At 42.6% G+C, this 24,914-nt stretch overlaps 1 protein-coding gene across 4 annotated transcripts in view; it reads right to left on the bottom strand.

The window, feature by feature from the left end:
• The window catches only part of kcnn1a (potassium intermediate/small conductance calcium-activated channel, subfamily N, member 1a), a 51,140-nt gene that overhangs the window by 23,191 nt on the left and 3,035 nt on the right, over positions 1-24,914 (bottom strand). For all 4 annotated transcript variants that reach the window (XM_035171461.2, XM_035171459.2, XM_035171460.2 and 1 more), the window contains exons 2-4: positions 5,983-6,456; positions 2,512-2,607; positions 1,095-1,513 (exon numbers count right to left, since the gene is read on the bottom strand). In XM_035171461.2, the coding sequence (XP_035027352.2) occupies positions 1,095-1,513; positions 2,512-2,607; positions 5,983-6,456 (989 nt within the window). The remainder of the gene's footprint in view (positions 1-1,094; positions 1,514-2,511; positions 2,608-5,982; positions 6,457-24,914) is intronic.

Below are 24,914 nucleotides of genomic sequence, written 5' to 3' on the forward strand. Positions count from 1 at the left end.
TTTGCAACAGATGTAAATCTATAGTTAATGGTGACCTCGGATGTCTGTTACACCTCACTGCCCTGCCTCTGTGGTCAAGTGGAGCAAAGAGCAGCTGGTTGGGTTCCCCCAGCGAGGGTCAAACCCACCGTTCAACTTTTAAGAGGTGCTGAGAGTTGGAGAAGATCCGGGGTTCGAACGTGCGAGGGGGGTTAAGTTAGTGACAGGTGTTAACATGGGGGGAGTGGGAGTGGGAGGCGGGTAGTAAAGAGAAGAGGCGCAGGAAGGGAGGGGAGGTACTTAGTATAAAGCAGGCGAGGCGAGCTGCAGGAGGACGCTGAGCATCTGTGGTAATGTCCTGGCTGAGAGACTGAGAGCAAAGCCTTCCCCTGAGCCGAGGCTTAACTTCCACAGTGCAGCACATGTACAGTAGCATATCAGGCCTGACAGGAACTGCAGCTATAGATCTTCCACTCCACCCACCCTACTCAAGTCCCCTTCCCCACCCCAACTAAGCAAAAATGACTTTAAAACATCAAAGCTGGCATTAATGTCTCATTTCCCTATGCAAATGCCAAACGAGAAAGAAAAAAAGCTTTTCATTTCTCCCTGCCTCTTTCATTTTCCGTGAGAATCATTGCTGCCCCCTTGAGACGAAGCCCGATGCGCAGTTTTGGGGGAGAAAACGGGTTAGGGGATCCTGGGGGCTGCTCTGCATTACCAAAACAAACCACTCAGCAAACAAACAATTAGACACTCATGAATTATGGACAAGACATCTAAAATAGCAGTAGAAACGAAAGAACAGGGAGTAGTGGAGCGATTGCTGAGCTAATGAAACGTAGATCAGGGTGTTTTTAAACACTTAGCTGAGTAGTAAGTGTCTGTGTTTGCCTTCCTGTGTATAGTATCGCCATGTAACCTATCCTGATGATTTCACACCAGTGTAGATGAGTGACAGAAAACAAGGTAACACTGAGAGACACGGGACAAAACAGTGACAAGAGTGAAGGAGGAAAGGGTGTCTAGTAATCCACAACGTGTGATTGTGCAGCCGAGATTTAGTGTTTCCATATCATCCATTATTCGGCCACTATTGACAACCCTGTGTTTACCTCTCGCAGACGCGCACAGTCCATGCAGCAATGATCCAGGAGGATATACTGAAAACCAGCAGGACAGTTCCTGGACAGATGGTCATGAGGGTCTTCATGACAAAGCGTGTGTTGAAGTTGATCTTGTTGAGGGCGCCGATGCTGCGAGACGAAGCGTCCGTGAACAGCTTGCTGTGGAGCAACATGACCCTGCCTATCAGGTAGAGTCTCAGGAACATGGGGATGGAGAGGATGATGTCCACGTCAGCGTCGGCCACTGACGGCGTGTAGGTGAAGGCCAGCCGCGCCGTCCAGGTGAACACGTACTGGCCTGGTATGGGATGGATGGCACACACCAGCAGCTCTAGCACAATGAAGAAGATCCGCTCATACGTCATGGCTATCCTCCAATCGTCCGCACCATTGTCGACCATAAACAGCTGAGAAAAAACACACAAATACCAAGGACTTGAATTAGAACTTCCTTTTACTTCCTTTACAGCCACATTCAGAATTGTGTTGGGAGCCAGGTATTTTGAAATTCTAACCAAGGGCCCCAGAGGTCATGCTGAAATTGGGTAAAAGGTGGAAAATAAAAATGATGCAGAAGACGTAATTTGTAGCAATAAAATGTGATCACTTTGATGCAGCTGAGACCAAACAGATAATAAATGTTAAATATTGGATGCAATCCAGAATAACATCAAAGCATACTGAAGAACAAAAAATGACATAAAATGAGAAGAGAAAACAAACCTATTACTATGAACGAATGTTTAGTCATTTTTTGCAAAGGAAAACGATCAAATATGCATTTACATGTGTCAGATCCTTTTGTGTAAAATCATTTATGACATTAACCAGAATTACTGCTGTGCAGTTGGAAGCCTCTGCCGACCAGTGCAGTTTCAATCCATAAATGTTTTCTCAGACTCACTTTGACCTTTGAGCACTGAAATCTAATCAAGGGACAACTGGTCATTTTTGAACAAATTACCTACAGGAATACTTGAGATATCATGTTCAATAGGCCTAAAACATGTGTGAGGTCAATGACTTTGACCTTTGACCTTTGCTCACCTAAATCTGATCATTTTATCTGTGAGTCTAAATGAACATTTGTGCCAAATTTGAAGACATTCCCCCACAAGGTGTTTCTGAGCTGTTACACAAACAAGACCATCTTTGAGTCCAAGTGAATGGTTGCACCAAATTGGATGAAATTCCCTCAAAGCGGTCTTGAGATATCACGTTCACAACAAATTGGGACAGACGGACAAACGGTCACACACAATACAAATAATACAAAACTGTGTTCACTTTGGCTCAGTTCTTCCTCATTATTATGATTATTGCTACCATCATTATCAGCATCCCTATCCCAAAAGCTGTTGGTAAAATAAATAAAATAAAGTTTTTTTTTTTGCGGCAGACTCACCTGGATTTCCCGGGCATGGTACATTATTATAAGACCAAGCAATATAACAGTGGAAAGGCTGATAAGGCATTTCAGTGCAAATGAGTATGAAGATTCCTACAGTGAGAGAAAAAAAGAGAGGAAGGAATATCAGCAACAATGAACACACTTTATCATCACATACAATCTATACTTAAATATGGGAATACAAAGGATCTTCTTCTATTCATTGTCAATGTGCATTTCAGCTATTTTCTATATTTAGCATCAGTAGATGGCAATGGTCTCTGGTAACTGCTTAGCAACAAGGTGAAATCAGGTCGTTAAGCAACGTAGGTAGAAGTGAAATCTGAGGGTATTTACTGTAACTCAACATTTCATATGGTATAGATTTAAGAAAGGAACACGAGCAGCAGAAATGTCACCAAAGAACACATTTCACATGGTTATGCAACAGTGCATACACACGACAGACCACACACACACACACACGCACTACTTATTACTTTAAACTTCTATTTGAGACCAGTTAATGGGGTTTTACACGGTGCAGTCAGGATGTTACTAAACAATGCAGCTGCAGGTGTAGCCTCATATTATCCATGGACACTGTTCCCCACCAAGCAAACTACCAATTAATCAAAGTGCGGTGCTAACTGGGGGACTTTCCATTTAATGGTAGGTGCAAAAAAGGCAAGGCTAGCATTAGCAGGGAGGCCACCACAGCGAGTGTGGCTGATGATAAATAGACCAGCTGGGTGCTAATACAGTGTGTGTGTGTGTGTGTGTGTGTGTGTGTGTGTGTGTGTGTGTTGTGTGTTTTACACTGGGGCCATAGATCAAGGAAATGAGAACCTGTACTACTAAGGCCCCCTCCCTCTGTGTTGGTAAAATGCCATTTGATAAATCAATTTAACAACCATGATGTAAAAACGCCGCTCTCCAGCGGGTTAACGATCATGGGGTTGTTATTATAATAACAGCTACAAACAAATGACAAAAGCAACAAGTGGAAATATCACTCATAATTGTCAGTGTGATGACAGTGAGAGCTGCTCAACATTACTCCGTCCTTCGATGGTCCATATTACAGAATGTATTTTTAGCTATCAACTAGATTGCTTTGCCCCTTAGGTCGGCGACATGTTCGCAAGACATTCTAATGTCTGAAATTGTTTTGAGAAGTCCCTGGTGAAATAACATTGAGTAAACCAATTAATCCACCTGCCAGAGGTTCAAGGATTTTTCAGTCCCAGCGCTCACCGCCTGTTAAAGTGTCTCCCTCCTTCAGGACTTAGAAAATCTAGGCAGCGCCTCAAGTGTCTGCGGCGCGATGTGACCGTCCGCAGCACATGCTAACTGTCGGATGTGACCTCCCATCCCGGTGCCACTCAGAGATGGGAGGTCATTTCCATTTCAGCTGAGGTCAGCGTGATGAATGGACTGAACCCCATTCAGTAACACTCAGACAAACCTATTGACTTTTTTAAAACCCCATAAATCATCCTATAGATTACCACACTGATTTACTATATTGCGCGCAGCACACACACACACACAGACACACACAGACACACACACACACACACACACTTGTAATCAAATATACATTTACAAATTCAAATACAACTGTTAGACACAAGTGGGGAAAATCCACTCCTATCCCTTGTGAGTGGAACCTATAGCAGTGGTTTGTATGTTTTAGTCCTAACTTACAATTCACATATACATATCAATCCTGACATATTTCTACAGCGCACCACAGCTTTCATTTGCTCCCAACATCTGAGAGCTGACAGACAACATTGCTGACAGTATAGATAATGAATTTAAAGCTTTTTGTCGAGCGACTCTCAAACTCATGTCAAAGCATTCTTAAAAGCACCATAATTGAAAACTTGTCCGTCCGGTTGTAGTTAGATGTGTTCTATGGAGTGGTAGTTTGTAGTTGTCTTACTGTTAGAAGACTAGGCCTGATATCACAGGTTACGTTACAAGACGCTACATCAGTTTCCACACAACGGTGAAATAAATGGAAACCAATCGTAGCCAAAGGCTGAAAATGAATATTTTGTTTTGTGTAAGACAAAAAGCTAATAAAAATAATGTTAAAGCTGGAACATTAGTGGAAAGTTAAAGCTGGCCCTTGTAGAAGGGAATACTCTGATCTATCGTAATCAACCACTGATGTGCTTTAGCTCCTTTCAGTGCACTGTTTTGTTTTTATGTTTGATTTGGGCTTTCCGCTTTTTTCCAGAAACAACAAGCTGCTGTAATCAATTATAAAAGCTCTGATAAATCCCTTTGTACACTTTCTATTGAGCACCAACATTTGTGGAAATAGCTACAAGCTTGGACCAAAGTTAGTTTACTAATAGTTAACCATTAGTTAGCTGATAGTTAAAACATCAAAGTTAGTAAATGGCCAGCGTAGACACATTTAGCATCCAGCCAGTGAAATGAAAAAAGCTACCAACAGGCTTGTGAACATCACAAAGAAAATAACAAGCTGACAAGTGATGACGAAAACAGAACAAAAACAAGAGTTAATATTCAACTTACGGCCAATTCCCACAAACATCAACCCAAATTAAAATTAATCCTGTATTTAAAACAAATATTTTTTGCTATTGTCTTAGCTGTATACCAATGTTATAATGCCATGACACGTCAGGTGTCTGTGATGTTCTTCTTGTAATGTTTCAAGTCATCAAACACAATTAGTAGGCTCAAGCTTTTAAAGCCACCACAACCACCTGCAGCCCCGTTCAGTTCTTACTCATAAGCAGATGCAGCTTCTGTGACCTGTCACAAACTGCAGTGTAATGCAGTGTCAGCTCCAATCCAAACAGCCCAGTAAATACTGGGGTAGAGGCGGCTCTGAGAGCTCAATATTCCTCCACCAAATACCCTGACACAGCAGGGACCTGAGTGGCTGACACACAAGGACAATAACAGGTCAACAGGTGGTGACCTGGTCACCGTGACTTTAAGTGTAAACCGCCTGCTGGTGTCCTTACTCAAGGGTCCTACTTGTTCTTATAGCTTGCTGCGTAGTCTCTACCCTGATCCACTCAAAGTAAAAGAAATTTAAATCATCTGGAACTTCATTCTCATCTTTTGTTCTATTGATGTTTCCCTTGAACTCTACTTGTTTATTTCTCTTCACATACACATAGATTTAGATAAAGATACAACCAGAATGGTGCGAGATGAGGCTAAACATTTTCAACTAGTAACCGAACCGGATTTAAAGACAAATTAAAAAAGATATGGAATCCAATTTGCAGACTTTTAGTCATTATGCCGATCACATGACACATATTATATTTGTGCATTATTCCCAACACTCTGTTAGATAATGTACGTCAGAGTCTAATAATCGCTCTTCATAAATCTGACAGCTGCCAACCCCACACAACTCAAACATTAACAATAGCAGTGACAGTACACAGAGCTCCCACTCATTCATCACGCACATGCACAACCTACCTTAGTGTAAACCCCCCATGACAGTTCCGTTTCTGTCACCATGACAACAATCCCAAACATCCCGAAGATGAGCGCGTAGTCGCTGAGCCGCTTTCGCTTCTCAAACAGCGCCCTCCTGTGGCCAAGCCTGTAGCCAATGTCCCTATTCTTCTTTTGCGGCGCCCTGCCACCGACACGCACGCTGCCCTCCCTGACCAAGCTCTCGTTGGACGCCTTGCTGGGGTCTTCGCCGCCGTTGCCCTTGGACACCACCACCTCCAGGCCAGAGCTGTGCAGCGTCTGCAAGGGCTGCGTCTCCGAGTCGAGCTCCGCGAGATTGCGGCGCGACGATGACGCCAGGCTGCCAACTAGTGGTCTCACCACCCCGCCATTGTACTTGCAGGTGTTCATGGCTATCTGAGGGAGTCGGCCGCTGCTCTCAGAGAGGGAGGGCTTGGATCCAGCATGGCTCAGCTTCTTCTGCTCAGTAGTGGCCTGTGAACAGAGAGGAGCGTGATGAGTACAATACTATCACAACAAATAGGGAGTAGAACCTCGACAGTTGGTTGAAGAGCCCAGCGCACTGATGGACTTTAAATAGAGCATTGATGTGGGAGTGATATCTCTGTGGCTCTGGAGAGGCCAAAGAGAGGCAAGGATCTAGCAAAAACAATTTTGGTTATAAAAGCAGACAGATTTAGTTCTCAGCAGGACACGTGGCCAACATGCAACCCAAAATATCAACAGTTCTCGTTTCAAACTCCCAAATAACCGAGGTCTACTGAGCGCTGGTAACAGAGAGTTGGTCGCTCATGAATCGTTTTTATGTCTGTGTTGGTGAATGTTGAAATAGTCACAGTTTTGCAGTTACACAACAACAGTGGGGAGCTCCCCTTGTGTTTGTTTTCCTTTATTGGACAGTATGGTTCATGAGGTTTTCCTCCCAAGAAAATGGCATCAAATGTAGATGGTTCGAAAACAAATAAATAATGTATGGGCTTTGATGTATAAATAAAACCATATAACCAATAGAAGACCCTACAAAGTGCAGAAAATTGAATCTTTGCGCTGCACAAATTTAGATATGAATGATTAATGGTCGGCCTGACCCTGTTTCCCTGTCGGAGAAACACTTTTCCGTCGCAGAGATGAGCAGAGGGCTTCCCAAAAGGGAGCAGTGACGAAGAGAATGCGGAACTTCTCAAATCAGGCGTGCCACAGGGACCAAATGTTTAGAATCCAACCCCTTTAAGAGGAAACTAAGAAAACATTTTCTTTTGGAACTCAAAGGAAACCGAGTACTGTAAATGTAGTGTGTTGAGGTAAAGGGCAACTTGGGGGCAAGTTGAGGAACACAAATACTTAAATCCCTTGTACATGGATTCAGAGGATTCTGTGGTATTGTTATTTTACCATCCAGAGTAGAAATAGCAAATGAACCATGGGTCTTCAAATGAGGTGTGGTCAGGTTGGTGCATTGCTGTATTGTACTGTTATTTTATTTTATTATTATCAAGATACTAACCTGCACCTACATTCATTGGTAAACTTGTTACACACGGATGATCTGCTCCTTTCTTCTGCATTCTCTCTACTACCTGGAGAATCCATCACCATAGTGGAAATCCCCATGGCTTTTAAAGAGATAGGAGCACAGCAGTCTCGACTTGTTTACTGTGTTACGCCCCAAAACACACCCATGATAAATGAAGAGACTGAGTGGATCCCTTTTGAACCATGGGCCCTGGCGCAGTGACCTTTCCTACTGCCGTTAAACAAGCAAAAGTGGATTTGGACACACCCTGAATGGACATGCGTCTCGAGCTATAGACCATGCTCTCAGATCATTCAAGCCTTTTATCGTTTCTGCTCTTCTTGGCAGAGAGTGAAGAGTTTTTGTCGCGGTTACACAGAAAATGTTCCGTCCATGCAGAGGCTGTAGAGCAGTCCCCCAGCAGCATCTATCTGCCTGTCTATCCCCTGTCCTTCAGAGACTCCAGCAGATTATCATAATGGCTTATGAAAACTTCACATGGAACAGTGCTTTTCCCGAAACAAGTCGGGGGTGTGTGATAGCACTGCTGGCCCTTTTTATTAGCCTTGACAAAGCATGCCTAATGCCTTTAAATGTGCTGGTGGGAATAAAGAAGGGCGGCCCTAATGGAAATTTACTAACTCCGGTCCTGTGATACTATCGTCTCGCACATATTGTGGCTCCATGAGAACAGGACTAAAGGTTAAGGATTAGTGCAGCCCATAGTGTTTCTAATCCCCTTTTCTGTATTAAATTGCTTTTTAATCTGTGCCATTAGGACCCCTCTACACTTTTGAAGACTGTGCAGCGAGTGAACTTTCGATTTGAATGACAGGAAATACTGTCGGAAAAGATACTGATACGTCGATAGTGGCTCAAAATGCACGGAGAGCCAGATATTGCTAATTTGATTTCAGTTCCAAAGATATGCTGAATAAATTAGAATTTACTGGAGCAACGTGAGATGTAACAAGGCTCGGTCAGTAAATAATTGAATCTTTTCATTATCACAGAAAATTACAAGTTTCAGCACAGATATATTAGATTGTGTCAGCATCAAGAACGGCAGACATATTGACAACTCAATATCAAAACTATAAATAAGCACGGATCACAGATGTGCAGAGGCTATGACAGACGTCCTAACAACAGCAAAATCATGCAGAAAAAATATTGTTATTATTGTAGCCAAATACTGGCTAAGCAAGATAAGTCTCACCTGGTATAAGAAATCAAAACTAATTTCAGTAGACTACTTTTATAGATACTGAAACAAATTTATTAGACTTTTCACCGATGCGTCACTACTAACAGTACGTCAGCCTGTCAGATGTTTCAAAATGTGTCGAATCCACGTGATAACTAAGCGACTGCAAAATGTCATTATTCCTTTGGTATTCAGTGTCACAACATCATGTCATTCACTCTGAAAAGAGAATTTCCTGCGTCGCTGTAGGAAGTAAATAACTCTGTAGTATTTTTAGTCCCAGTCAAACTTTCAGAGAGGTTCTGAGATGCTTGATATGCAAATGTGGCTCCTGGGCTACAAAATATGAGAAGAAATCCAAGACAAACACCTCAAACAAAGGTTTGCAGAAAATGTTATTTATATCGTTTTGTGTATTTATGAGTGTATTTTTTACTGTTTGTTCTACTATTGTCTTATCACAACACTGGTAAGTTACAAACCTTTGACTCATATTACATAACATTCATTTGAGAGAAAACTTGCATCTTTTCCTCACACACAACAATTTGAGGTGCAATATCCGGCTCAAGGACTGAACCATTAACCCTTCAGATGACAGGGGTTATTTTTCTACCACCTGACACACTGCGTATGTTTTTTTAATGCAATTGTACAATTAAATTTTTTACATTTCACAACAGGCTGCAAAGTTGTTTGGCAATTATGACAGTCTGGCCTGTTTTTAAGTAAAGTTTCCCAAGTCAAGAGACAACAGCAAGTCAAAAAAAACATAACACACCCAGAAATCATTGGTTGTATTAGTGGATCAATAGATCACAGTGACCTCTGACCTCTGAGCAGGTGTGACTTTATGTTAGATGACTGACAGGTTTCTGTTAAACATAAATTCTCCCTGCCACAGACTGCACGAACAAAATCATTGAAGCTGCTTTCAGACATGCACTGAACTCTGTGTGATCCCCTGATATTATCCGGAGGGGCTGTGTGTAAGAACACCAATCTCCGAGTGAGGCTACCAACAATCTCCAGATTTTACCCTTCTAGCATCTTAGTAAAAACTCCCGATAATGTCAGAGTGAGCCCATGTGAGAAGCACAGCAGGATACTGACCGGAAAACTGACCGCGAGCGAATAGGTGTGTTGATGAGATTTCTAAGATGCAACAGATGCAAACCTGAGAAAACAAAAATCATACAAATATCTCCGTATGAAAAAGAGGTGTCGTACACAAAGAAGACACCAACGAAGATGTAAATTTAGAAAAGACGAGATAAACGCGATTTGAAAGGTTTTAAGGCGATAAGGGCTGATGCCGGTGTCAATGTGCTGTAAACAAAAACACATGACCTCCACAGCAGAATTGATTTGTCCTGACTCGTAGAATCTCCTGCTGCTTTTTATCAAATGTAAAAGACAAACTCCGGACAAACTCTGGACCCCATTGTGTGGACATTTTACAGAGTTCATATCTGAAAATGGCCACACTGTGTGGACTCTTTTCACCCCTGATTTGCGAACTGAACAATAATATATATTTTTAAAAAACATTAAAATGCATTGTATCCTATTTGCAATCTAACTTTTGGTTCCACCAGTAAATATAAATAATTTTCCCGTCAAATGTTTGAAACTAAAAGCTGAACAATTTGATTTGGTTTCCAATGACTGATTACATGTCGATAAATCAGAGTCAAGTCGCCATGTTGTGACATTTGCAGGACAAAGTGGGAGCCTGAGACGTAAAAGGAGAACATCCCGGGAAGTGTTGCTCCAGTAACGTAAATGACGAGGATTGATGGACACAGAGAGAGAAGGGCTGCTGTTACACCCTCATCTTTAGTTACGTGTTTCTGGCCAACAGTCGTCAGTGAACCAGGTCAGGACTGACCCGAATATGGACAAACCAATCCGTCTGTCAGTTCGTGTGAACACTGACACATGTCTAGGCACCCGGGAAGGATTTGGTGGAAAGAAAAACAAAACAACAGGGGGAACGCAAGCGTATCGAAGAAAGATAAATCAGACACAACGTGCAAAACACCAACATGCACGTCTGACTTTTTCCTCCCCTGTTAATCTCCTCTCTTTCACAGAGTTTGCAGCAGGAGTCCTCGCATCCAATTCCAAAATCTCAAAGCACTCAATCACTTACCATGCTCTCGCCCACTTAGACAGCTACCCAAGCGTCTCTTTCTGCATTTCCCCTGCAACCCGACAAAACAGTGCGGCGGAAGGGCACGGCAGGCCAGCGTTGCCCTTGTTGTCCCCCGATGCCCTCACAAGGAGACACAGGGGCCGGCGGCCTATTCAGTCGACCAACGGCTCAATTTCATTCTGAATGGCACGCGGCTTCCAGGTTGTATGAAATGGAGCCTCATAATAAAATTGAAAAGCCTCAGTGCAGAACAGTTTAAATGACGGCAACTCTCTGCGTCGCTCTTCTTTCTTTCTGTCTCTCTCTCTCTCTCTCTCCAGCCGGCTCAAATCTAATAGAAAACCCTCTTTCTTTAGTCGTGCACACACTCTGCCGCAGTCCTCAAGGCTTACATACACCCTAAAAATGGATCTGCGCTTTTTAAAAATCAAATGTGGTCACTTCTGTGTGTGTGTGTTTGTGTTTGGGGAGTTAGAGCATGTGAATGCCAGTCTGTTTAATTGTGTGTGTGTGTGTGTGTGTGTGTGTGTGTGTGTGTGTGTGTATGTGTGTGTGGGAGGATGTGTGCATATGTGTGCTAGTTGAACAAGTTGAGCCTCAGCCAGTCGGTGGATTTGGTCAGATATTGACACAGACAACGGAACAAACACAAGGAGGAATTGTTTGGGAAGTTCCGCGTGCGTGTGCGAAATGTGCGAACAGCGCACGGATACGGACGAGAAGGCCGACGTAGAAGAAGGATCACAAGAGAGGGAACCGAGACAAAATAAGGCAGAAATCTAAAAATGGAGGGAACATGAAAGATAGAGGGGCTGAAAGAGATAAATGAAAGAGAGGGAGGACAGTTCCCTGTGGGTGTCTCTGTCAGCCCCTGGAGTGATTGAGAGCTGCAGGCTATATTCTCCGGTTTGTCCCTGCACACTAGACGCTGTCACGTTTCTCTGACAGGCCAGCGGGCATCAGGGCTCCTCCGTCTCTCCCTGACCAGCATGTGGATCATTACTCAGCGCTGGTCAAGACCGAGGAAAACCAGAGGCTGCAGACCCACATTCATGTACAGGAAAATCCTCCATCACATCTCTCTGTGTTCTGGAAATAAACAATATACTATATTTAATGAAGAATTTGGTTGGACAACTGTCTACAAATGAATACCAGAGGGATTCATGTCATATATCAGCAAATTTAAAATCACAGAAAGGGTTTCAGCATCCCATGCATTTCCTGATACACTGTACGGAAGTCCACAGGATGAAAACTAGAATGGTCCACATTTAAATTTACTAGATACTTTTTTGGATCTGGACCCACACACTCATAAATATCAGTCCCCTAAAAGTGTCAGATGTTCTTCATCAAGATCCATAAATTATTATCTGTGCAATCAAGGAATATGTTGAAAGACACCCTATCTCACTAAAAAGGGTTCTAGATCCGCCCCCTGATCCAGATCTGCACCAAAAGTTAATGGGTTCTCACCTGACCCGTAACACAAACCTCCACCAAGTTTCAAGGTAATCTGACTTGTGGTCTTTGCATAATCCTGCAAACTAACTAACACACGCAGATGAAAACATACTGTGACCTCTTTGGTGGAATGATTGTTTTATCATGACACCATCTGAGAAGTAATGGGTGGATGCATTTTGAATTTAACAGCTGCAAACGTTATGGATAAAGGTTAAACTAATTGTTAATTAAAAGAAGATATTTTACTGTACTGATATCTTTCACCTCAAACGAGGCACTGGAGAGTCATCAGAGGCAGTGGAAGCACTGGAGAGCCACATTCATTCTATTAAGCAGGTTAGGATTTTACTCCATTTGACTTTCTTGAGTTCAAGAGACATAAATGATTTTTTTTGTCTGATCTGGCTGCTCTGGGTGAAATGAACAATCCAAGTTTTCCATATTTGTTCTCAGAGATGATCCCCAACCTTAGTTCAGATCTTAGAATCCATCACCATAACCAAAACACTGCTGCTTTCTCAATATATATTATTTTTCCATCAACACATTAATGATATGTGTACTGAATGAATCTGCAAACTGCTGTTATATCTGCACTACCAGTTCAAAATGTTCATACCTGATATTCATGTCAGTTTATTTCTTCAATATGCTCCTTACTTATGATAAATGATAATTAAAGTTATATTTCTTTATAGTGTAACATGTTATATTAAGACAACTCAAAGCTTAGGTTAAGGTAACAGAAAGCTCATTGTTTCATTTAAGAAAAAATGTCAAAGCTGACTGGAAGCACAAGATGGACCATGATGAATTTTTCAAGAGTCAACCAGAAACTAATTGTTTCCTGATGCTGCACCACGTGTCTCGGTAACCTAAACTCACAAAGAGACACAAAATCGGGACCTCTTCTGTCCCAGTCCAGTGCTTTGAACTGATGACGTCCTTTCCTGCTGTGGTCTAAAACTGTTCTGTGAGGACTTTGTGTGGGCTGAAATCTGAAATAACTGAAACATCTGTGACAGAAGATGCATATTTCATAACATTGCTGGTAAGACTTTTAAGACCCTCACCACCAGCCAGCTTAAACACACTGAAGACGATCTATGTTCATAAAAATGTTCAGGTAATTAATTACTTAGTTTGATTAGGTTGTTGGGCTTTTTTTCCACTGTCTTGACATTAGCTTGGCAACACTCAACCAATGACTGCAGCCAGAATTCCTTGACAACAACAACATGACAGAAAATGCCAATGTTACACCTACAGAGAGCCAAACACCTACTTATAAAAAGGTACGGTTGGCTGCCGGTCTTCCAGGTACCTGCACCCTATTGGTTCAAATGTGAACTGTACCCACCCTGAGTGGAGACCCAACCCAGCAGCTCAGCAGGAGAATGAAAGACAACAACAAACTGTGGCAACATTTGAAAAATTAAGTTCAGCACTGACAGTCGCCTCAGGGAAGCTACAGCCTTTACTGAGGCTAAGAACTAGACCAGAGGAAAAGAGGGTTGTGACCACATATAACAGCTGCTGATTACTATCAAAGCAAAAAAAATGTATATTAACGTAGGAACTTTTGTGCCTAAACATACACTCGTCACACAGCTGCAGTTAAAAGTGATGGAGGAGACGATTATTGGCTTCTAGCAAAGCTCGGTCTACCTCATTTTTCCTCTCTATTATTCTTCAATTAGAGAAGTAGCCAAAAACAAGATAAAACCTCAGTGGGGCAAAAGGACACAGGTACATGCCCGTGGGACTGTGTTATTATTAGGACTAATAGCACACTCTGTCCAATAGAGACACAATGCTGTTTTAATTAGGACCCAACAAGGTTACTGCATGTGTGCTCGTGTGTCTTATAAACTAGGTCCTGGGGAGATTGGGGTTAGAGCTGAACAGGGGGAGGGGGGTTACTTTCCCTATGGGACACCCCTGCCTCATTAGAAGCAATTTTAATTTTCCAGCAAATTAGCGGAGGGGGTTGTTAGAAACTTGATTTGTAGATCAGGGCCGTAACGGATGGGTTCTGGTGGAATAGTTAACAAATTTAACCTTGACCTTGATTTGTGAATCAGATTAACCCCCTAAACAGTATGTGTATGTGTGTATATATATATATACTAGTGTAAATAATAGTAAGGTGTCCTGGTTATGACTTAAGGCTGATGATTTTAGTTGGACTTCAAACCTACAAACTTCTCTCTCCCTCTGACTCACTCAAATTTGAACAGACAGATATGATAAACATATTTAAACTTCCCATTGATACCAGTGTCTCTGATGTCCATAACCAACACACGTCCACTTAGAAACCATGCAAAAAGATGCTCCTTGTATCTCCAGAACTTGTCTAAGCATCATCACACATTCAAGTGACTGTTATCTGAAAATCTGCGTCAGTGAAAAGCAAACGCACATTTCTAAAAGCTGATTTAAACTTTAATAATCTTGTTCCATGAATAAATAACTAAATAACAAATAATTATTGCTATTCTTTGTAATGCAGCAACAGCATTATAAAAATGTGGAAAGATGGTTACCCAGACAAAGACGTATGACTTGTAAAATGTCCAGTAGAGCCACTCACAGCTCTCTAAGTTCGTTTGCACTCACTACAACAACCTCTCATAAATGACATAAGTGCAGCAGAGGCAGTACAGTCAACTGAGGAGAGCGTCTTCGGTGTGAGAGCGTGTTGACATACACACAAAAAAGAAAGTAAAGAACAAAGAAATGACCACTAAATTATAAATTCAATTATATTTTCATGAATTCAATAAATTTCTTTTGGATTAGACCAGTTTTTTGACCAACGGTTACATGATAGATTATAATCAGCCTGCCTTTTGGTTAAATCATGGCATTTTTTAATCATGGCAAGCGTTTTACAGTTTTAGTTTAGTTTCAATGACCATGAAGAGTCACGTTTAAATTATAGATTTTTGTTTCTCGCTTGATACTTAATATCTTTTTACGGATATGATTAGAAAATGTTAAGTGAAGTGAAAGTTCTTTTGCTGTTTAGACTGAAAGAGCCCAGAACTTAAACAATATTAACCTGTTTACTTTAGTTGTCAGGGGAATTTAAAAAGACCCTCCAGGTCAGACTCTTGGTGGCACAGTATAATCTCAGATCCTTGTATTGTCTGTGTTGATATTGATGTGTTAATTCAACCATAAAAGATGCTCCTTGAGGTTTGACATTGTGTATGGAAATGGGACCAGAAGTGCATTTCAAAGTTGCGCTAATCAAAACTCTAAACTACCCTTTTTATTTTAACTAATCAACAGTATTGCCCCTTTCACCTTCATAGTCTCCCATTATGGCTGATTGCTTGATGTATGCCTGATCTGTGCTGATAACCCCCTCACCACAGGGCAGACCCTGTCCTTGACACATTCCCACACACAAGCAGACGTATGAGAGGAGGTTGAGGCCGGAAAACTTCGCTCTCATGCACCTATGGTAGACTGCAGCCACTTCACTGTAGAGTAATGTCAGGTACATGCATCCATTATAATTCACATGTACAGTTATCCTCTCGTATGTATATTTATACGGAAGAGTCTAAGATGAGTGTAGTTATGTGTTGGAGATGTAAGAGGGTAAAGTGTGTGTGTAGGAGAGTACAGCGTAACATTATGTAACGTTATGATCCTGTGAGAGAACAAGTGCGAATTAGGACCTAAAAGGCCTCATACTCCTGTCCCTTTTTCCAATTAATCAGATTTCCCAGTAATGCATGTGGCCAGGGATACAACGTGCACACACACACACACACAGACACACACATACACACTGAAACACACCAAACCGAGGGAGCTTGAAATACAGCTCAGTCTATGTGGACCCTGAAGACTAAACCATCTTGATTAGGTGACTGTTCCCCTGGCGGCTATTTGACTTCCCAACAGGACCTGAGTGGCCACATATTCCTCACAGAGATTATCGCCCTTAAGTGCTCCATAACCCACAACTCAATCCCACAATCTTTACCCCCCCCCCCATCAAACTGCACTCACAGCTGCGAGGACCAGCTACAGCATCGATGAATAAATGCCACCACCTGACAACCTCTATTTTCATTGTGAGGTGATTGTAAGTCATTTGAAAACGAGCCCCGCCATAAATTTAGGCTGAGGCAGTTTAGAGCCCCCTCCCCCCCAAGGTAAAACCATCAATAGTGGTGCGAGAAGCCAGGACAACCTATAGCACGGGATAGATCGATAGCGCAACAAACTCAGTAAAGATTGACTGGAGAGTTGCCTGGAGACGTCGCCCTTTAGATTTATGACGAGAGGAGGACACGGGCCAACGGGAGACGCTGGAGGACAGGAGGGAGAGTTAAAAGGGAAAGTGATGGGGAATCAGGGGAGTTTCCTTTTTGGAGCAATGTCTTACAGCGGATATATATCAACTTTAAATACAAATGAATGACATCAATAGGTTTCTTTGCACTCGTGTTCCGATTTGTGTGGAAAATAAAAACACCAATAACGTATGATAATGTCTCAAATTGCGCTAATCTGAAAAGTATTCAGTCTCACTCCCCGTATTCGAGTTATCTTCCATTTTCGTATTCTAAGACGAGACCTTCACAATGAGAAAAAAAAAAAAAAAAAAAAGATATCTACTGAAGCAGACAGTATATGTTTGACATTCCAACAGGAAGATTACTGAAACAGTGACAAGATGAAATGAGAAGATATCAGGTTTCTTTGCTGCTCCACTCTAACAGAGAGCCCTTACCATATGTCACCCGGCTGCTGCGCGCTCTGACTGGTGCAGCGGTCTCCCATAGACTCGGGCTAATTGAATATCCTTATCTGGCTCTGAACCCCAATTTTTCTCTGGTGAAGTGAAACAGAGGCCAGTTGGAAAAGCAGCACATTTGTATTCAGCCACAGAGGCCTCGGGAACACACACACACACACACACACACACACACACATTATTGTACTTCTATCTTAGTGAGGACAGTCATTGGTATAATGTATTTGCCAGCCCCTTACGCTAACCTTAACCATCACAACTAAATGCCTAACCCTAACCTTAACGTAATTCTAACCCTAAAACCAGGCCTAACCCTCAAACAAGCCTTTGAAAAAGTGAGAACCGGCCAAAATGTTGTCACTTTCCAAAGATATCGTCACTCCGTAAGGTCTATGCTCAAAATGGTCCTCACAAATATATAAGTACAAGTACACACACATTGCATGTCCTCTTGTTTTCAGGTGGGTGAACCACAGGCAGTCAGCACACTGTACTACACTCAGTCTTTCATGCTCGTCTCTTACGTCTCACATGATAAAAGTTCTGGGTATTGTGCTAACAGCCTCCAGCTACAGTTTCCCTCCCTGACTCTTTTTTTTTTTTTTTTGGTCATGAAATTAAGTGCTGCAGTTTTCTAATGCCCCTTGGGCCCTTTAATGTAAATTGATTCAGCTTTTAAAAAAAGCCTTTTTCCTCGTCTGACAAAGAAGAAGAAGAGGTGACTGGGGAGCAGAAACGAGCGATCGAAAATGGACTCGCAAAGAAAGGGAGAGGAGAGAGATGGGAGGCAGCTTTGTTCGTGAAAGGGTTAAAGAGAAAATGGCAGTGACAAAAGGGGAAGTGCGCAGGCCACCGGACCATTAAGGGGTTAACAGTCAGAGGGAGGCCGATAATGGAAGCTGGCGGAGCTGTATAGGAACAACAACACGCAGAGAGCCAAACACCATAGAAACCACTAACATAAACCAGAGAGAAACACAGGGAGGTGGAGAGAGGGAGGAAAACAGGCGTTACATTTTCCTAATGTCAGCGTGTCAGCATTGTGTGAACGCTCACAAACCAAATCCGATGAATAAAAATAGCATTCATTTATTGTTATAAAACTGATGCTTTTATCCATTCACGCACCAAACAGTACAGATCCGGGAAACACACGCACAACAACCAACACACACGGTGCGGTCGCTCTCTTTGTAAACACGACTGCAGATGCATAATTAAGCACGGAGCCCAGATGCCGTGGCTCAAACAGGAAATCGTTCTTGGAGAAGACGACAGCTCCAGCGACAGGGTCTTCCACATGACGAGAAGCTGCAATAGAGTTAATGGGGCCTCTACCATCAGAAGACCGCGATGTCCACATGATAATGATATGCTAAAAGCGATCCGCCCACTCGCTCGCTCACTCCGTTTCCCTTTACACAATAACACAGGTACAAATGAACATGCAAATGTGCGGAAACACACACATGCAAAACACGCGCACGCCGGAATAATGCCCCATGGAACAGATGTTTTTCTGCAGCGTACATCGCCTGCAGTCAACTTCAGCAGGCCCGGTGCTGTGGTGAAGGCTGTTTCATATTCTCCTGCTAGGTGACTTGAGGTAACAAAGCAGAGAAAGAAGAGGGGGGGGGGGGCTGACAAAGCTGAAGGAAAGCAGCTTCATTCAGTGCATCTTCTGTTTCAATGTGGAAAGCTTGTGTGTTGGAGAAGAGCCACTATGGACGGGGATAGCAGAGGACTCCCACATCCCTGCAGCAGAGCCCAGTTTAATACAGACTTGTTCGAGGCAGGAACGTGACAGCTTTATTCTGCCACGTCGATCTGTACAAAAGGTGTGAGCAGTGGTAACATTGGAGAGGAGCAGCAGAGAGCTAGATCTGTGTGTGTGTGAAAGGGAGAGCACGGCACGACAAAGCGCTCATGATGTCACACATCACGCCGTGTCCCAGTTCACGGTCCACGGAGGGGGGCCGTCTTCTAGGACCGTGAAGGCCGAACCGAAATGAGACGGTCTGCAGAGGATTCCTGTGATCAGTGTCACCAGCTTGTCCCGCCCTGACGGCCGTCGCCTAGCAACAGAGCTGCAGTTGAACACAGTGAGAAAGTTTAACTCAATGCCCCTTGATTATTTAACTTGTGTATCATTCAGCTGAGTTGAAGCCGAAACCTTTTAGCATCGGACGTCTCATTGCTTGCCGGCGCCACTTTCTCTTTGAAAACTGGTTCAGGACAGAAGCGCAATGAATGCTGGGATAGGTTGGCCTGAGGCGTATCAACCCGTTTGAGCCTTTGTTTCTCGGGGACGGGAAGAGGCATGTGTCCGCCACATTTGTCTGAGCCTTCGAAATGGGACAGTCTAGTCGCGACACATCCTCCGAAGGATGCTGCACCTGAATTGAAGTCTGATTTCGAAACAGCAACATGCTATTTGAAATCACACATGGGGACAATATAATGTCGGCTTATTTAATTCAGTGTAAAAAGGCAAAGGGGCCATGACAAAGGGTCCTCTTGGTGGCATTTAGACTCACATACAGCATACATACATAAACAAAGCACTGCTGATTCAAGGTTTGGTTCATTATTTTCATTTCCATATTATTAAATATATTTGTTTGTTTAAATACGGTTAAGAAATAGAATTCACATTTTATATAAACGGCGAAAAGCAGGATAGATCTGATCAGCAAAGGCTTTTTTGTTCTTCACTGAATATTTATCAGTGGACAGAGGAGGCTGTGATTGAGTTTTACAGGGGAACGGTTGTGTATCATGTGCTGTAAATTAAGTAGTACGGCAGCTCAGGGGATCAGCAGTTAAACTCTGACCTGAAGGCATAAAGACCTGACAAGAAAAAAAAGGGGGGGGTAAGCATATCCAGGGAAGGAGCACGCAGGCCCGAGCAGGGGGGGGACACATCGTGAATATACACACATGTATTCACATGCATGACTAGCGCACACACACACACACACACACACACACACACACAGCCTCACAAAGCAAACACTCTCCATATGGAATTTCACAGTGGCATGGAGATGCTTTCCAAACGTACATCTTCAAGGGCAGGCTGCGAGCGACGCGTTGGTTGATTGTGTGAGCGAAGTATGATGAAATCACACATCTCTCCCGTATCATTAATGCACCCTGCTCTCCCACCCGACGCTGTGTTTAACCAACTCAATGAGCTCACACATCCACGGCAGTTACAAGATCGTGCAGACGGACGCACGCCTGCACACACATCCACTACGCAGCCATCAGTGTAGATCTGAATCGGCCCCGCTCTTGTAATGAATGACAAATATCTGCTTACAGCTGCATTACTCATACTCTTTAGTGTTGTGATCATGCCCTAACGCAGAAACAGCCTCAGATCAATAACCTAATTAGCCATAAAGCATATGCATAGCAGTGATACATTATATGCCTGGCATCCCTTGGCTAGAGTCTCACAGGAATTACCATATAAATGAACTGTGGTCATTTATTAAAGCAAGCACGGTGGGGACTTGGCACACTATAGCCTACCGAGTTTAAAAAAACATCGTAAGTTACTACACACATTAGAAAAGGGGAAACATCATGAGAGATCGAACAGTCGAGCTACAAATTGCATTGACCGCTGGCAGAGCGAAAACATCTGCCACGCTGTGACTCTACCATTGGAGTAAGTAAGCAACGAGGCAGCTCACGGCGACTGAGGGAACCCCCCCCACCCCCCCACCACCACCACCTACCCACCCCCAACACTCTTTCTTTCCACTCTTTGTATTCAACTGGACTGCAAGTAATTCAATACACCTCTCCTTGTGCTGGCTCACTCAAATGAAACGCAAAGCGAATGAACTGTATTAAGTGGAGCAGTATTTGAACACCGGTAACAGTAACATCAGTGTTTGTGTGGGCTGCCCTACTCTCTTTGTGTGCGCGTGTGTGTGTGTGTGTGTGCGTTATGTGGACATGTGTGCAAGCCCGTACTGTACATGAGTGTGCGTCGGACGCGAGTGTGAAATGAATCGTAAATCCAAAAGATAATCTTGTTCTGCAGATGATTCCTTTGACCAAACCCAATACCCCAGAGAGAGAGACGGCTACACAATACCAGGCTGATCTCTCCATAGCAACACATGGTAACACAAATCTATTTCAGAGCCGGAGCGCAGCCTTGCACTTAAACACAGCACACAAAAAAATAGGGAAAACAGCAATCAATTATTAAAAGAGCTTCATGTTCATACTTACTGCCTGTGTGTTGCCAGCTGCAGCCGAAACTAAGAGGCTCCCACAGCTCACACCTACCCCCCTCTTCACGCAATTGTGAGCGCTATCAGAGATCTACAGCAGTGCCACTCCTCCATCTCCAACAGGGGTTGCGAGCTGGGATCTGCCCCTTGTCTGACATTTAATTGTTCAGCGGGGTGTGTTTATATTCAAGGTGTTGGCTGCCCTCGCCGCCTCGAACGCAGAAGGCAGTGGAAACACGGACGCCTAATGAGAGCAAAACAAACGCAGGCCCCTGTAACAACAGCAGAGAGATGACCGATAGAGAAAGTTTAAATCAACATAATGTTTCTCCTGGCATAAGCCTGCCACTAAATCATAAGGCCGTAAGCAGATCTGTCTGCATCAATTGTTCCGAGCTCCAGCGTTACCTCAGCGTTACTGCGGAGCCAACACAAACACACAACTGATAAGACAAACTACTTTTTTAAATAGAGTCGGCAGCTCAATTCCCTCCGTACTTTTTCTTAATTCAGACAAGACCAACGCGACTAAAGTAAAATGATCCGAGTGATAAGAAAAACTGAACGTTGGAAAGAAAAGCAGCAAATATTCCAAACTCTTAAAATAGTGTTTGCTTTGCCTTTTCTTTGCTGGAAACACTCGTCAGTGTTGCCGTTCATGTTTCTTGGGGAAAGAAAATCATTCACACTCTACTTTGCAAAGCTTTTACACACACACACACACACACGCACACACGCACACACGCACACACACACACACACACAAACACCACTAAACATCCTAAATCCTGCAGAAAAACGCCACAGAGACACTAACTTGGTTGCAAGTGGCACTTTGATATATTCTGTGTTGACCTTTGTTAGATCATATAGGGTGATTATTCGCGTGTTGGGCTGCAGTTTGGCAGGAGCGGCACAAAAGGCTTTACTGCAATAGCTATTCTCCCCTTTCAAGCCATCCCTTCTGCAATGACACATACAACCTTATGTTCTCCAGAAAGGTGGGCTGGCACCTGTCTGACACACACTCACACACACTCACACACTCAGTGATGGGACAGCAGAAAAAAAGTGATGGCACTAGATCGGGACTTTTCCTTTTTGTTCTTCTTAATTTTAACCGTAGTTCTGATTTCTTCTGTTTGGTTTACATAATAACAGACTTGTATTTATCTGCTAACTAGTAAATATTGAATATAAAAGCACAAAGAGTTCTTGTATTCATAATAAATAACAGCATCAGAAATCAACTGATCATTTAAGTCATTTTTCAAGGAGAAATATCAAACATTTTCCAATTCCAGACAGTTTTTCTTTTGATTTATGAAAGTAAAGTGATTATTTGAGTGGAAGGGTCGGAGTGTTAATTGGACAAAACAAGCTTTTTAAAAAACATCAGTTTAGGCAAAGGGAAATTGTGAAAGACAACAGTCACTGTTTGCTCACATTTTGATTCAATGATTTCTCAAACATTCTGATAAAATGAATCGAAAATGGAAGTAATTGTTGGATACAAAGCTGAGTAACAACCTGAGAGCTTCTGTGCTATTGTGTTGTGCCTGCTAAGTTGTCCTTTTTAAAAAAAAATAGTCTTTTCATCATTTATTCCATTGATTGAAGACTTTTATCGTCAACACTTCTGATCACTGATAAATAATTTCTTTTGTCATAATTTATAAACAAAAATGCCAAACATTCTCCAATTAAATCTTTTCACATGGTGGGAGATTTAATATTTGAAATAGCAAATTTAATAACTAGAGGTTTCAAACTAAATTAACCATCGGAAAATGGCCCATTGACACAACTACCACTACAATATTAAAAAGGAATTCATTGAAGAGAGACGTTGCATGATGCATTCCTGTATTTATAAATCAACAGAATACTCAGTAATGAAGGTTTTAGCTGAAGCACTAAAATATTGGTCCATTTTGTCAATAACAGTGCACCAGGATGGATTCATCAAGCTTGGACCCCCACAAAGAAAGCCCACTTGATGTTATTGGGACATTGGTTTCCTCCTCTTTTTAACCTTGCACGTATTTTTTTCACTTTCAGAGAAGCCCTGTTCATCTCAGGCCCTTGACGACATCAAATCTGACAAACGCTACGTGATTAATCACAGTTTTCTGCTGAACGCGCCATCGGTGTATCCTTAAAAAAAAGAAATCTGCCTTGTTCAACAAGAGCAAATCCACCCATGTTTATGTAGTACAGTGTCCCTGCAGGGGATATCACCATAGCAGTAAGTGGCAGGCATTAGAGTACTTACACAGCCTATCACAATAGGAGCAGCGATGCACCTTTCAAAGCACAATGTTATTGAGGCAGGACACAATATCGTACTACCTGCCATCAGTTCAGTGGGGCTGGCTATTGGGTTTCAGGGCGTGCTGTGGGATACTGTAATCGTATACACTTTATCAGGCTTGTTCTGTCACAAGTGTTTTGTTTAAGGGATTTCAAATGGGAGCGGGGGTAGGGGCTGTCTCATTAAGGGCGAGTCAATAAGATGTAACCGCGATCCCACAAATATCCATGAATGGATAAGCATGTCTAGCCATATCAAAATACTTGGCGCGGTCCGATCAGAGCGAGTGGAAAAGGTTTGATACTTAAGCAAAGTCCGTCATGGGAGCACTTCTAAGATTTTTTGGATTTCCTCTTTCATGACCGGAATGGGATTATGTCATACTTGCGTAATAAGTAAATGTTGTACAGCAGCTCCACCGTAAACTGCTGCATGTTGACGTCTCAGTTTGTTTCCCAGCTTTTAATTGTAATTTTTGCCTTCAAATCAGTTTGGAGAGGACAAAGAAAAATCTCCCGGTATCACAAACAGAGTGGATTAAAAAGACGTAACAGTCCTACAGGGTGTTCAAGTCCCAGCTGCTGATCTATTTTAGTCTTTGTAATGAGGTTTTACTCTATAATTAGAGCAATATGACTATTTCATTGAATAGTATACATTAATAATAGTGTCACTGCATCCGGACGTTCTTACCTCACATTTTGTAGTGGTGCGTTGTTGGATGGTGTGTAGTTTTTTTTATTAGGCTAAACAAAGTGAAGGTGAGAACTGGCAGACTCAGTATATGATGTTACTGGAAAGGGCACACACCTCTACCGAGGCCCAGTCCCCTTAAATTCAATCAAGCTGCACCAACACACTGATAGATATCGACCCCCTAAATATGTCAGATTGTTTTTCTATTAATATACATAATTTGGAAATTAGCAAAAATGTTATGGGCTCTTCCGTGACCCAAACTGTAACCCAATTTCATTGGAATCCGTCTGGTGGTTTATCGTAATCCTGCTAATTACCAAACGCAGTTGAAAATATAACCTCAGAGGAGGTGAAATACTCGATATTTCAGACGTGAACAATATGTTATCTTAACATCAACTGACTGCACTATTCTAGATTTGTCTGGTTTGTTTTTGCTTGAAAAAGAATGGAGCAACTGTAAGAAGAAAAAAACTAAAGTTTACTTTCTCTTCAGTCGTTTGGTCATTTCGCTGTTCTGCTGATGCTCTAA

The sequence above is a fragment of the Hippoglossus stenolepis genome, chromosome 11, assembly GCF_022539355.2.
Source record: "Hippoglossus stenolepis isolate QCI-W04-F060 chromosome 11, HSTE1.2, whole genome shotgun sequence".
NCBI lineage: Eukaryota > Metazoa > Chordata > Actinopteri > Pleuronectiformes > Pleuronectidae > Hippoglossus > Hippoglossus stenolepis.